Source organism: Parasteatoda tepidariorum, chromosome X1, assembly GCF_043381705.1.
Source record: "Parasteatoda tepidariorum isolate YZ-2023 chromosome X1, CAS_Ptep_4.0, whole genome shotgun sequence".
Classification (NCBI taxonomy): Eukaryota; Metazoa; Arthropoda; class Arachnida; order Araneae; family Theridiidae; genus Parasteatoda; species Parasteatoda tepidariorum.
In genome coordinates this window covers 7106819-7118426 of record NC_092214.1, presented here as the reverse complement: position 1 = coordinate 7118426, position 11608 = coordinate 7106819, and the positions used below count along the sequence as shown (strand labels likewise).

The 11608-nt window shown below is 32.4% G+C and overlaps 1 protein-coding gene across 1 annotated transcript in view; it reads left to right on the top strand.

Moving 5' to 3' along the window:
- Positions 1-11608, top strand: part of LOC107446436 (peroxidase-like) — a 67670-nt gene that overhangs the window by 14356 nt on the left and 41706 nt on the right. The window contains exons 2-5 of the mRNA XM_016061083.3: positions 804-895; positions 7531-7639; positions 7852-8069; positions 10381-10551. Of these exons, the coding sequence (XP_015916569.2) occupies positions 804-895; positions 7531-7639; positions 7852-8069; positions 10381-10551 (590 nt within the window). The remainder of the gene's footprint in view (positions 1-803; positions 896-7530; positions 7640-7851; positions 8070-10380; positions 10552-11608) is intronic.

The window sequence follows — 11608 nt, the reverse complement described above, 5'->3', positions numbered from 1 at the left end:
ATATATATATGGAAAAGTTATAAAGATTTTTCAAAAGAAGTGAAGAAAAAATATTTTTAAAACATATTAAAAATTTAAAAAAAATTTATATATGATTTATGGAAAATATATGAATGGAAAATATATGATTTCGTCATCAGCTCAAATGATTATATCCGCAAAAAAGAGTGCTTTCTAATATTGTATCAATATTGCCAAAGCAATATATATGAATACTAAAGTTTGAGAAGCACCAAGAATAAATTTAACGAAAATAGTTTCTTTTAAAAATGATTTAAAATATTTTCGTAACACGTTGCTGACTGGAACGCTATTTTGTATAAATCAGTTGTTTTGTAGTGATTGTCAAGCAGTGCATATTGTGCTCGTGGGCCACTTGTGCTGAATCTAAAGCGGTTTCATTTCTAGTCGAAATTTTATTCGGAAAGAGGGTTATTTTAAATAAGATAAATTATCTTAAAGAGATTCTCATTAGAAAATAGGTTTAATATTTCTCTTACTTATGTCTTGTAAATGAAAGACCTGAATTGAATTGGGGAAAAACACTGTTGAATATGTCAAATGAAAGACATTGATATTCAGTCATTCACCAAAGCGAATGTTGATATTTACTGAAGAATATCAACCTTCAGCTGACATAGATGCTTAAAAATGCGTGTTATCAATTTAAGTACTTCGAAAAAATCCCCTTTTTTATTGCTTAAACAATTGAATGATGTGTTTTCGAAACATGTTAAAATAAATTCCTGGTTTACCCGCTGAATTTTGTTTGCAATTCTTTTTTGAAAATAATTCTATTTTAGATGGAAAGTAGCTGCAACCAATGAATATGGAGAAGTTTGCATTACATACGATGACATTAATCAAGCTACATATGAAGCGAGAAGAAAAATAGGTAATCCATTCTATATTTCTTATTTATACGACTATTTTAGTGTATAATAAGGCACAACGTAGTTAGGCTGTTATTTGATTCAATTATTTTTTTTATTCGGTCTTAATTTAATACTTATACAGAATATTAGTACTAGGGAGCTACTTTTATTTTCAAAAAGAACATAATGGTGCTGCGACCAGGATTATTTAAATGTAATATTGTTAACTGTATTTAAAACTTAGTTTAATACCTTAAATGTTCTAAACATATACATGTTGATGGGTTAAACTGAAATCAATAAAATATTTTATTGAGGCAGGATCAAAACTGTAAAAGACATCTTGATGAGCATTGCGTTGTATCTTAAAAAATACATTAATCTTCAGAAAAACTTACTATGAATTACTTTTAAAAGCAATTTAATCTCACCCAATTTAGTTTTTTAAGAAAAGACAAAATTTGGCCCAAAGTCTCCGGACCTTAATTAGGAATACAACAAAATTGGACATAAAAGGAGTCTTTCTTTCTTTACTTCATTCAGATAGGTTTCTGGATGACTTTCCTGCATGTACAATATGGGCTGAGCTATTACATCAAAACTTAAAACTAGAGAATTCTTTCAGATAAAAAATGAACAAAAAGGTTCTTCTGGTCGCGTTACTCATGGATGGAACACTACATTGCCTGCTTCGATTAATGACTCTGCCAAAGAGACCGTTTTCCTGACTGTTTGTCCTCATCAAATTCGGTAAAAGATTGCAGTCCTTTTATATCTCTTGAAAAATATCCTTCGTTGAACAACCGACCCAATTTTGGGTTCAACTCCGTAGCCTTGTAATTTTAAACTAATCCAGAAGACAAGCAAACTCCTGGATCAGTACCCCCAGAGGTATTGATTTGTTATGGGAACATGGAGGACTATGCGACTCAACAGATTTAACGTGCATCTGTCAGCATTTACTAGTCTTCTGCCGGCAGGAATCGAACCCACGGACTCTTGGACGTGGGGCCAGTGCCCTAACAACCAGGCTATCCCGGCCCTCTCTCAAAAAATATGTTGAAATTATAGACATAGTAGAGAGCTAAAACTTTCGAGGAAACAGGCGCTCAAAGCGAAGCCAAGAAGGCACACCGGGTGACCTTCTCTCAGTTGCAGTTAATCAAAATAGTAATGATATATGGAATTCAATTAATTAATAAAAGTTTAAAATGATAACGTGTTTTAAATAAATATAACTGAGAAAACTGAGGTGACTTGAACAAGTAGTTTATCGAACGAAAAAATATAAAACTAAGTTGATAAAAATTATCTGTAGAAATTTTGGATTAAAGTGTGATACATCAACATCTCGGTTTCTCTCATTTGCACGGTTTCTGTTATTGTTCATAAAAAGTATTTTTTCTTCTTTATTTTTACAATTTAATATGAGAATCATTCACGACGTCATTAGAACAATCAGAAAGATCGAAAATCATAGTATCGAAAAATTTTGGTTTTGTTATTTCTTAATAGATTATTGCAAAAATTCAACTTTATCCACCACGTGTATCATTGTCATAATCGATTGAAGAAACTAACTTTAGTTTGAAGAAGGAAAAAAAAAAGAATTTCTCCTGGATACTTAACACCTCTTATTAAAAGGTTTAACAACGAAAGCAATCAAGGCCGGAGAAGTTCATAACACATCTGTTCCTGTGTTTGTGAATAGTGAAAACTGGATAAATGAGTTAAAGCATGGATGTACAGTGCAGAGAAAAAACAAAACAAAAAAGGAACACCCTGAATAACTTTTGATTTAATGAGTGGATTTTCAAGACCTAGGACTCAGTTTTAGTGGTTCGAGGGCCTGACCTTGACCTCAAATATGCAAATTAATCACTGTAGATGATATTTCAAGCTACAAAATCGGTCACAAAATTTATTTTCTCTGAATAAACATAATTTTCTTCGATGGAGCGTGGATCTCTTATTGTTAATTTTTCTTTATGCATATTCTGCCATATTTCGTGAAGTTTTCAGACAAAAATTTTTCCCACAATTATAAAATTCGTTTATCCAAAAATAGTTTTATTCAAAAAACTTACTCTCAGTAAATATTTTTAATTTTTTATTGTTTTATTTCATAATAGTCGAAAATATTTTGAACTGTAAGGTAAGCAATTTATTGCATCATTTTAAAAAAAGTGAATTCCTGCGGCAAAATACAAAATTTGAGCATAATACGTCGAATAGTTTTTGTAAAATAAATTTTAAATAATCGAATTTCTAAAATTTGAGCATTCAGAAGTTACTCGACTCATTGAGCTCGAATTTTGAGGAAAAAAAGAACCAAAATCAAAAGTTAAGTTACACAGGGTGTTTTTGCACATTATAGATCAACAAATGAAGAACATTATTTTCGAACGCCCAGAAGAAGTGATTTTCTCTGAATTGATGAATTAATTCCAAGATATGGGTTATAAATGAATCAAAGTGCATGAAATATTTGAAGTTTCAGGTATATCACAACGGAAAGTATTTTCAATTTTGCACGAAAAATAAAGCGCGAAAAAAATCATGAAGTGATGGCTGCTGCGTTTGCTCTCGTTGAAGTATAAACACCATCGCGTGATTGAGTCTATTTCAGCGCAATCCCAACAAATTTTTGCATCCATACATCATCATAAACAAGGCGTGACTATGTTACTGTGAATCACAGAAATGAGTGGTTGTTGACTTCCTCCGGTGAATGTTGACAAGTCGCTTTCTTAAATGTCCGAAATATATACTAGGTCTAGTTAAGAGCCGGTATACCCTACACTGATTTTTTTAAAAGGTTCAGTGCCACTGCCCGGTATACATTTAACTAGTACTCCGAACACTGATGTTTCTCCTAATCTATCCTCAGCAGATATTAAAATATCCGATAAATATAATTAACGAATAAATTATTATCATATGGGATATAACAAATATTTCGGACATTCACCAAAGCGATTATGTCATTGTTGATATTCACCGGTGAAAGTCGACATTCTCTTGATTTCTGTCATGCCCGGTAACAACTAAACTTGCCCTTTAGAAGCAAAGTTACATTCGAATCAGTTAGTTTTTTAAAAATAATCTTGTTCCGTATTAAACTAAGGCGTTAAAAAGATGGCCACGCTTTTTGAGGTTGTACCTGAAAACATTTACAACTATCAGTCACAAAAAGGTCTAACAATAAATGCGAAGTATAATATGAAATTTTTTACACTGGTTAAAAGAATAAATCAAGAAAAAACGTCCTCATTTGGCGGGAAAAAAACTCTCTTCTATTTAGCGTTTAGCCTCCAGCCTCCTGCGATTTATTTTTATTTCCAAACTTAAAAGAAATGACTCCTCAGATAAAAATTCACGTCAAGGGACGAGGTTATTGACCAAACAGATGCCTATTTTGAGGACCTTTTAAAATCGGTACCTCAAAAAGTTGCAATACCAGGGAAAATATTTCCAGACAAAAGAGATTATATTGAAATATAAAAGAAAACAATAAAACAATAACAATATATGAAAGGATTGTTTAAGCATATATTAAGGACTTATTAAACGACCTTCGTAGTTTGAAGAAACGTGTCACAACGGTCGAAATAAGAGAGGTCATGTCGTGATATAAAGTCAGAAAATACGATACATCACGATATTTTCAATAAAAATTATTTACATATTTTTTATATTTAACAATGTTTTCTCGCCCAAGTGAAGACATTTCTTCTAAAACCCTTTTAATAATCACAATTTTAACAATAACAGAGTAATTATAAGAATTTTACAATACATAAATTAAGAGATGCATGGTTTTTATGTACGTACCATCCCTGGCCAAATTATTAGACGCACTTTAAGATTCTATGTAAAATCTTAATTATCAGGTCATACTACACAGCTTTATTGTTTTTACGCGGCTGAAACCGGTTTCCACTTTTTTACGTTCGTGTATCAATTGGTTAACATAGTAATGTAATACGTTAAAAATAAATACAAATAGGAAGTGTATAAAAAAAATCTCCCGAATAAAAACCCATTACATGTATGTTTAAATATAAAAGTATTGCATATAAACTAGTGCAAAACATGCAATTATTAAAACACTACAGCAGCTCTAATAATTTGGTCTAGTTATCATAATGTACATATGATACCTGATATAATAAATATTCTATATTTATATAACATATCGTTTAATTCATTCAATCCTCGAATTTATATTATATGTTGTCTTGTTTAATCAATTGATACTCGAACATAAACTAGTGTAACCGGTTTCAGTCGCGTTGAAATAATAAAGCTGTAAAGTATCACTTGATAATTAAGATTTTGCATAGAATCTCATAGTGCGTCGAATAATTTGGCCAGTATAAATAAAATAACTAGCATTATATGGATCGAGTAAACAAGTCCTTTCAAATTGGAAGATTTAAGTAATTGGTTTTGTATTTTGTAGATAATTTTAATGTCCCGTTTACCTGGACAGCGTTTCGATTAAAAAAGGAATATATGTGATGTGAAATCCATGGCATATTATTTAACTTAAAATATACAAAATATCCTTAAAAATAAATAAATAAATTTCGGTCAAGCTAAGTCTATTGCGTTGCCATTTTTTTATGATTTAAGAAAAAGAATTGGCAATTTTTCTTGAAAAATAGCTACAATGTTTTTATTTTATTATTTTTTTTAAATAACGGCAGGCACTGAACTTTCGTTCTTAGCCTTAGAAGATGCCGGAAGTGTTGCTCATTTATCGTTTCCCCGTTGGCACCTGTGAACCAAAGCCACGGAGGCGAGCAACATTACCCACGCCACACTGCCACAAATACCGTTCATAGGGTGGGTCACATTCACACATTCACTCAGCAGAAGACAACACCGAGAGAGAAGCATCCATGCCCAGAGTGGGATTCGAACCCGCGGATTTTTACTTCGCAGTCAGGCACGCTAACCACTCGGCCATCTGGACGGCAGTGACTGCAATGTGTTGATCTATGAACTGATAAAAATTAAGCAAAGCTTCTCATTTTGAACGAAATTCTGTAAACTGAATTTGATGGGGAAACTTCATATGCTTTCCCAGATTGGGCGCATGCTTATTTGCGTTCTTTGCAGCATACTCTGCATACTGCATAATCAACATAAGCAGAAATTTTCATCAACAATTTTTCCTTTTTCATCAACCAGTAATCCAAAATATTGCTAAGTTTTACTTTTGGCGCACGATTTTGCAATTAACTGGTGAGAGCCGTGGTGCCTGAGAGGATAGCCTTCCAATGAGGTGAACTGGGTTCGAATCTAAGCTATAGCTAATCTTTACGAATTCCGCACCCGGATCGTACAGAAGTTCCCTTGTCTTTTGGATTGTATCAAAATTACAATGCTACGGAGTTGAACATTAGTAGTCGTAAACGCAAAAGAATTGGGTCAGCTGTTCAATGACGGTTATAAAGTAAAACTAACTGGTTGCTTATTGAATAAATTTTTTAGTAGCTCAATTTCGAAAATACAGATTAAAACGAATTTTTTTTGTCTAAATATTTTGGAACAGATGTATCCACCTATACTTTAATTATGACGCCACAGCCAACGAAAATAGCGCTAAGCAAAACAAAACTCGGCAGCTTATTCGAGAATGTACTTTAATTGTGAAGCACTAGTAAAGAAAGGAAAAGGTTTGAGTTTCTCCTATTCTCCATAATGGATTTTATTCATCGATATAATTCTTCGGTATTTATCTCGTGTCGATCAGGCTTTGGTGAACCTAAGGAATTTGCTGTACTAATAACAAAATAAACACTAATGTCACACGAAATAGTCAATATCAATGAATCAAAATGGAGACCTCAAATATGCTAATTAATCAGTGCTAACGTATTGATTAAGTTACACAATCAGGCACAGAAACGTACTATCTCTGAATAAAAAAATTTCAGATGAATTTGGAGTTTTGAGCATCGAAATAAAACCGCAATCTGAAAAATATGCAGTAATTAAGGCAGAAAAGATGTCTAAAGTTTGGGTTTCCTTTATTTCATTTCACCTTATGCTTATTTCGTCATGACTGCTTTTAAGGGCTTTGAAAAGTTTTTTGTATATAATTATAAAATTCGTTTATCGAAAGATATAAAAGCAATGATTTTTAACACCTTTGGATTAAGGAATGAATTATTCTGTGTAAAATAGTTAATTTTTCTTTTGTTTTATTTAAAAAGGGCCGAAATTTCCTTAATGTGAGAAATTAGCTTGTTGCTAATCAATTAACTTTATAAACCGTAGAATTAGGCTCACTATAGCTATTCTAATTAGTTTTTTGGTATTCGCTTTAGCCAATACACGCTTTCTTGAACAATTGTTAAAAAACTTTGCGCAGGTTGCAAAAAGAACCCTCATTGTTTTTTCTCTTTGGACACGATACTCTAAATCCAAAACTCTAGGAACTCTTCCTAGAAATTTTTTCCTTTGGTATGGCAAATGTTAGTTATAAAAGGAATAGTATCGGAATAAAAGTCACAGACATATCGTCGTATATTGTCTCCTCCTATGGCACTATCATGGATCTGAGAAAACCCTGGCTTAATAGTTACTAATATTTGTTTCTATAATTGTACTAAATGAACTTTTTTCTGTATTTTCATTATAGGTGATGTACCAAAAGAAATTTATGAGCTTTCTTCTGTTTATCCTGAATATGAACATATAGCTGTACCAGCAGAGATTATTTTAGAAGTGACAAGAATATTGGTACATAGGTATGTTATTTATTTGTTTATCACTACATTTATATTTTGAAACGCAATTCCCGTTCATGAGTTTTTTTTTTTATGTTGTGTGTTTTGCAAAATTAAAAAGTTTTACAGTCTTCTCTGTTTGACAATTTTAACGCTTTCAACTTAGAAAAGCCTTTTTGGACGTATAAAACAATGTATTTTTTTCCGCTGAAGAAAGAAAACTCTCTTTACAGGTTTCAAATTTCTCGTGACACAATTCTTAATGCTTTTCCTCGTATTGACACAAGTCGGACAGCTATCAAAGACATTTGTCCTGCTTTTCTAAAGCCTGTTAAGTGTGAACTGAATCGATACAGGACATTGACTGGTATGTGCAATAATCTTGAGCATCCATCTTGGGGAAGCGCACGATCTTCAATGATTCGATACTTGCCACCGGAATACGCAGATGGTAAGTTCATTTTTTTTATTGGTTTGACCTTATAAATAATGCGGAAATATGTTTAAACCTATGCGAGAAGGACGCGACAATTTTTTGAAATTACGCGGATAGGTAATGAATCCAGAAATCAACTAAAACAGAGTAAAAAAATTAAATTTGAATTTTTTTTATTTGTTTTCTTTCCTGTTTTAATTACAATTCTTAAATTATTACATTGAAGTTTCAATTAAGTTACTTTATATCTATATCTAATATCGAAACGTTTAATTGCAGGGAAACAAAGAAACTAATAATATTTTCTAAGTAAATATTTGGTGATAATAAGATATAGTTGTTTCAAAGTCTATTAAATTAGTGAGCACTTTCTTCGCTTTTTCTTGTAAGTTCTTGAAATCGCTCTGAGACTACCTCTGAATATCTGATAAACTCCAAGTTATAACATGTTTTTCATATTAGAGTTTTATACATAAATAATTTATTTCTGGTGTATTTTTTTGGTACTCAGTTGTCAATATTTAAATTGGTTTTTTGTTCTGGTACAAAAAACTGTAGAAGCTTTCATGAAATCGAATGCTAGATTGACAATGCTTGAGTGCGCGTTGAGCCGCGTAGAATTGAATTAAAAGTTTCAAAAGAAAAAAAACCTTAAAGACAATTTTAGCAGGTAAAAGAAGAGATTTTGCTGAAAAATATGAATTACGAGGGACTTACGAGGAATATGAATTACGAGGGGTTATGCAAACAATTGTAAATTACACGGAAGTAGATTCCGGAGAGGAGGATAACAATTTACCAATCAACCAACAATTTACCATGTTTTAACGATATTTTAAAAATGTTACTAGTAAAAGCATGTTACGTGAGTTTTGAAATGAATTAAAAGTAACGAATGTTTTTAGTAACATATTAACGAAGTTCCGAAATCAATAGTTGAATGGAACTCCTAACCTAGAAGCATTTCCTGTAATTTAAGTTGTCTACGGTTATGGCAGTAGGTGAGGTTAGAGTGAGGTTATGGCAGTAGTGATCACAACCATTATTTCTTTTGTAAGGTTGTATTGCATTCCTTTTTTGTTAAGAAGGGGTTTAAAACATGTTTTTTCGAAGATCTGTCGCTAAGAAAATAAAAAGACACTGTTTAAGTGCCTTATACTCGACGCAAAGCGACGATTTTAAGCTACATATATCATCTTGCCTTGAAGAATTATCTATGCTTTAAAACAGACAAATAACTTAAATATTTTAAAAGTTCTGAAACTTATTAAAAATCACCTATTTGGCGATATTTTTATGCTTTCGGTGTTTCTCATCAAACCCTTTACTTTTATAGGCCCCATATCCGTTAAATTTATGCGGGAAAGGCTCATAAATTGCGCAAAAGTGGAATATTATTTCTAGATTTTAATGATTTTCATCCAGGTGAGAAAGCCTCATCATATTTGCGATTTTTCTGGATAGTTTGATAATATTTTAAATCTTGTCACTTTTTATATATTTACAAAAGTACAATAAAAGTTTTGTTATAGCGACAATTTGTAATACCTGAAGAAATTGTCGTAATAGAAAGCATGTCGTTGTTAGCAAATACACATGTTTAATGTTTAAATTGCAATAAAAGGGACTAAAAAAATTTAATGGACATATTGCTCCCTTTTCCCCTTTTTTAAGCAACTATTTTGACTTAAAATATTTATCTGGAATAGATTGTTTTCGCCTATAGAGTGTAAACTGAGTTACGCAGACCTGTATTTGTAAAGCAGCAATGTTTACTACAGGAATATTTGAACCATAAGCTTTACAATCGTAAAAAGCTTTTGCTAGAAGAAAGCGAAATAAGGTGCAATACCTTTTTGCGTAATTCATAAAAGTGAATGTTGATTTTAATGGAAAGTTGACAAGGACCGAAATAAAGGGGCACGATAGTTATGTGGTAAACAAAAGCAGCATTCTTTTGAAATGTGTAGCACGATTTCTAAGAACTTTATTTCGTTTCGAAAATAATTTTGCCGGTGGTTGCTTACACGGTGCTTTATGAAACACAGGATTAAAATTTATTACACGGAAAAGTTTTTCCTTTTTTTTGTATTGTTATAATAAATAAATAAAAATGCATTACAGTTAAACATTCTTTTGTTTGATATTTCTTGCTAAAGCAAAAGAAAAATGTATTTTCCAAAAAATGTTTTAGTAATGACGGAAGACTAATAATTTTTAACTCGTAAACATAAAATTTTTGTATCTTTAGCAATAGAGTAATATGCCGTATTCGTTCTATCGAGCTTTTACTGTACTGAGTTTCAGATTATGTAAAATATTTTAGGTATCGCAGAACCAAAGAGATCAGTGGATGGCGGTGAACTACCAAACCCTCGTGTTGTCAGTTTTATGATGCATCACGATGTTAGTGAGCATCATTCTCACATCAACATTCTTTTAGTCTTTTGGGGTCAAATGACAGATCACGACTTGACTTTAGCAGCACAAACAGTTGGTGAGTGCATTTTATTTTAAATTTATTTGCTTTTTGTAAGAATAATAAATTCCTTCGTCATTAAAATGATCAATTAAAAACATTTTCTCAAAAAGCAACAGTCAGTCTGCCATGACAAAAAGAGGGCACGACTGGTAACATACACTTCGGGTGAGAACTAGTTGTTGTTGTTTCTAATGCCACCTGAAAATACTGGCAAGCCTGCGTGTATTGGCAGGTGAACTTAAGGCAGAAAGTGCGCTTCTTGTTTTTAAGTTTAGCCATCTACGGCCATGAATACAACCTCAGCCTCACACACGTCACAGCCCGTTTATAGAGCGAAACCATTCATTCATCCACAGATCGTAATTTGCCCTGAACCAGAGAACGATCAATCTTCAATTTAGTACCCCCAGAGGTATTGATTTGTTACGGGACATATTTAACATGCGCCAGTCACCATACACTACACGGGGAGACTTTGGTTGGCGGGGATTGAACTCACGACCTCTTGACCCAACGCCCTAGCAATCAAAACTAGGCGTACGTTTGATATATAAGGGTGTTCATCCCTTAAATTAATAAAGCGCAGCGGACAGCCAAGTTCATGAAAAACGCATTTAAAAATTGAAATATAGTTTATGAATTAGTTTGCTAACGGTGTAGTGGCCTGAATTGTAACGCGCTTGCTTGATCTTCGTTAGTTTGGGATTTGATCAACGCCTTCTAGAAGAGAGAAGGTCTCAACACGAATCTATTTAGTAGTCCGACTTAACGAACATAAACTTCGCAGTGGGGGATTATAAGAAAAATGTCACAACATTCGGGCTACTAAGCTGCGCTGTGGGGAAAATGCGAAAGATGTCCTTACGTTTCGATCACTAAAGGATCAAATTTCTTGTATATGGTAACCCGTGCCGAGACCATCTCTCTTCTACGAGGTATTGGTTTGAGGTCAATTGAAAAAAAAAACAAAAAACATAAGCAGTTTTATTAAGCATAACATTATTAAACCATAATTATTAAAACATAAGCAGTTAAGCTTCTACGAGGTCAATTGAAAAAAAAGAAACATGAG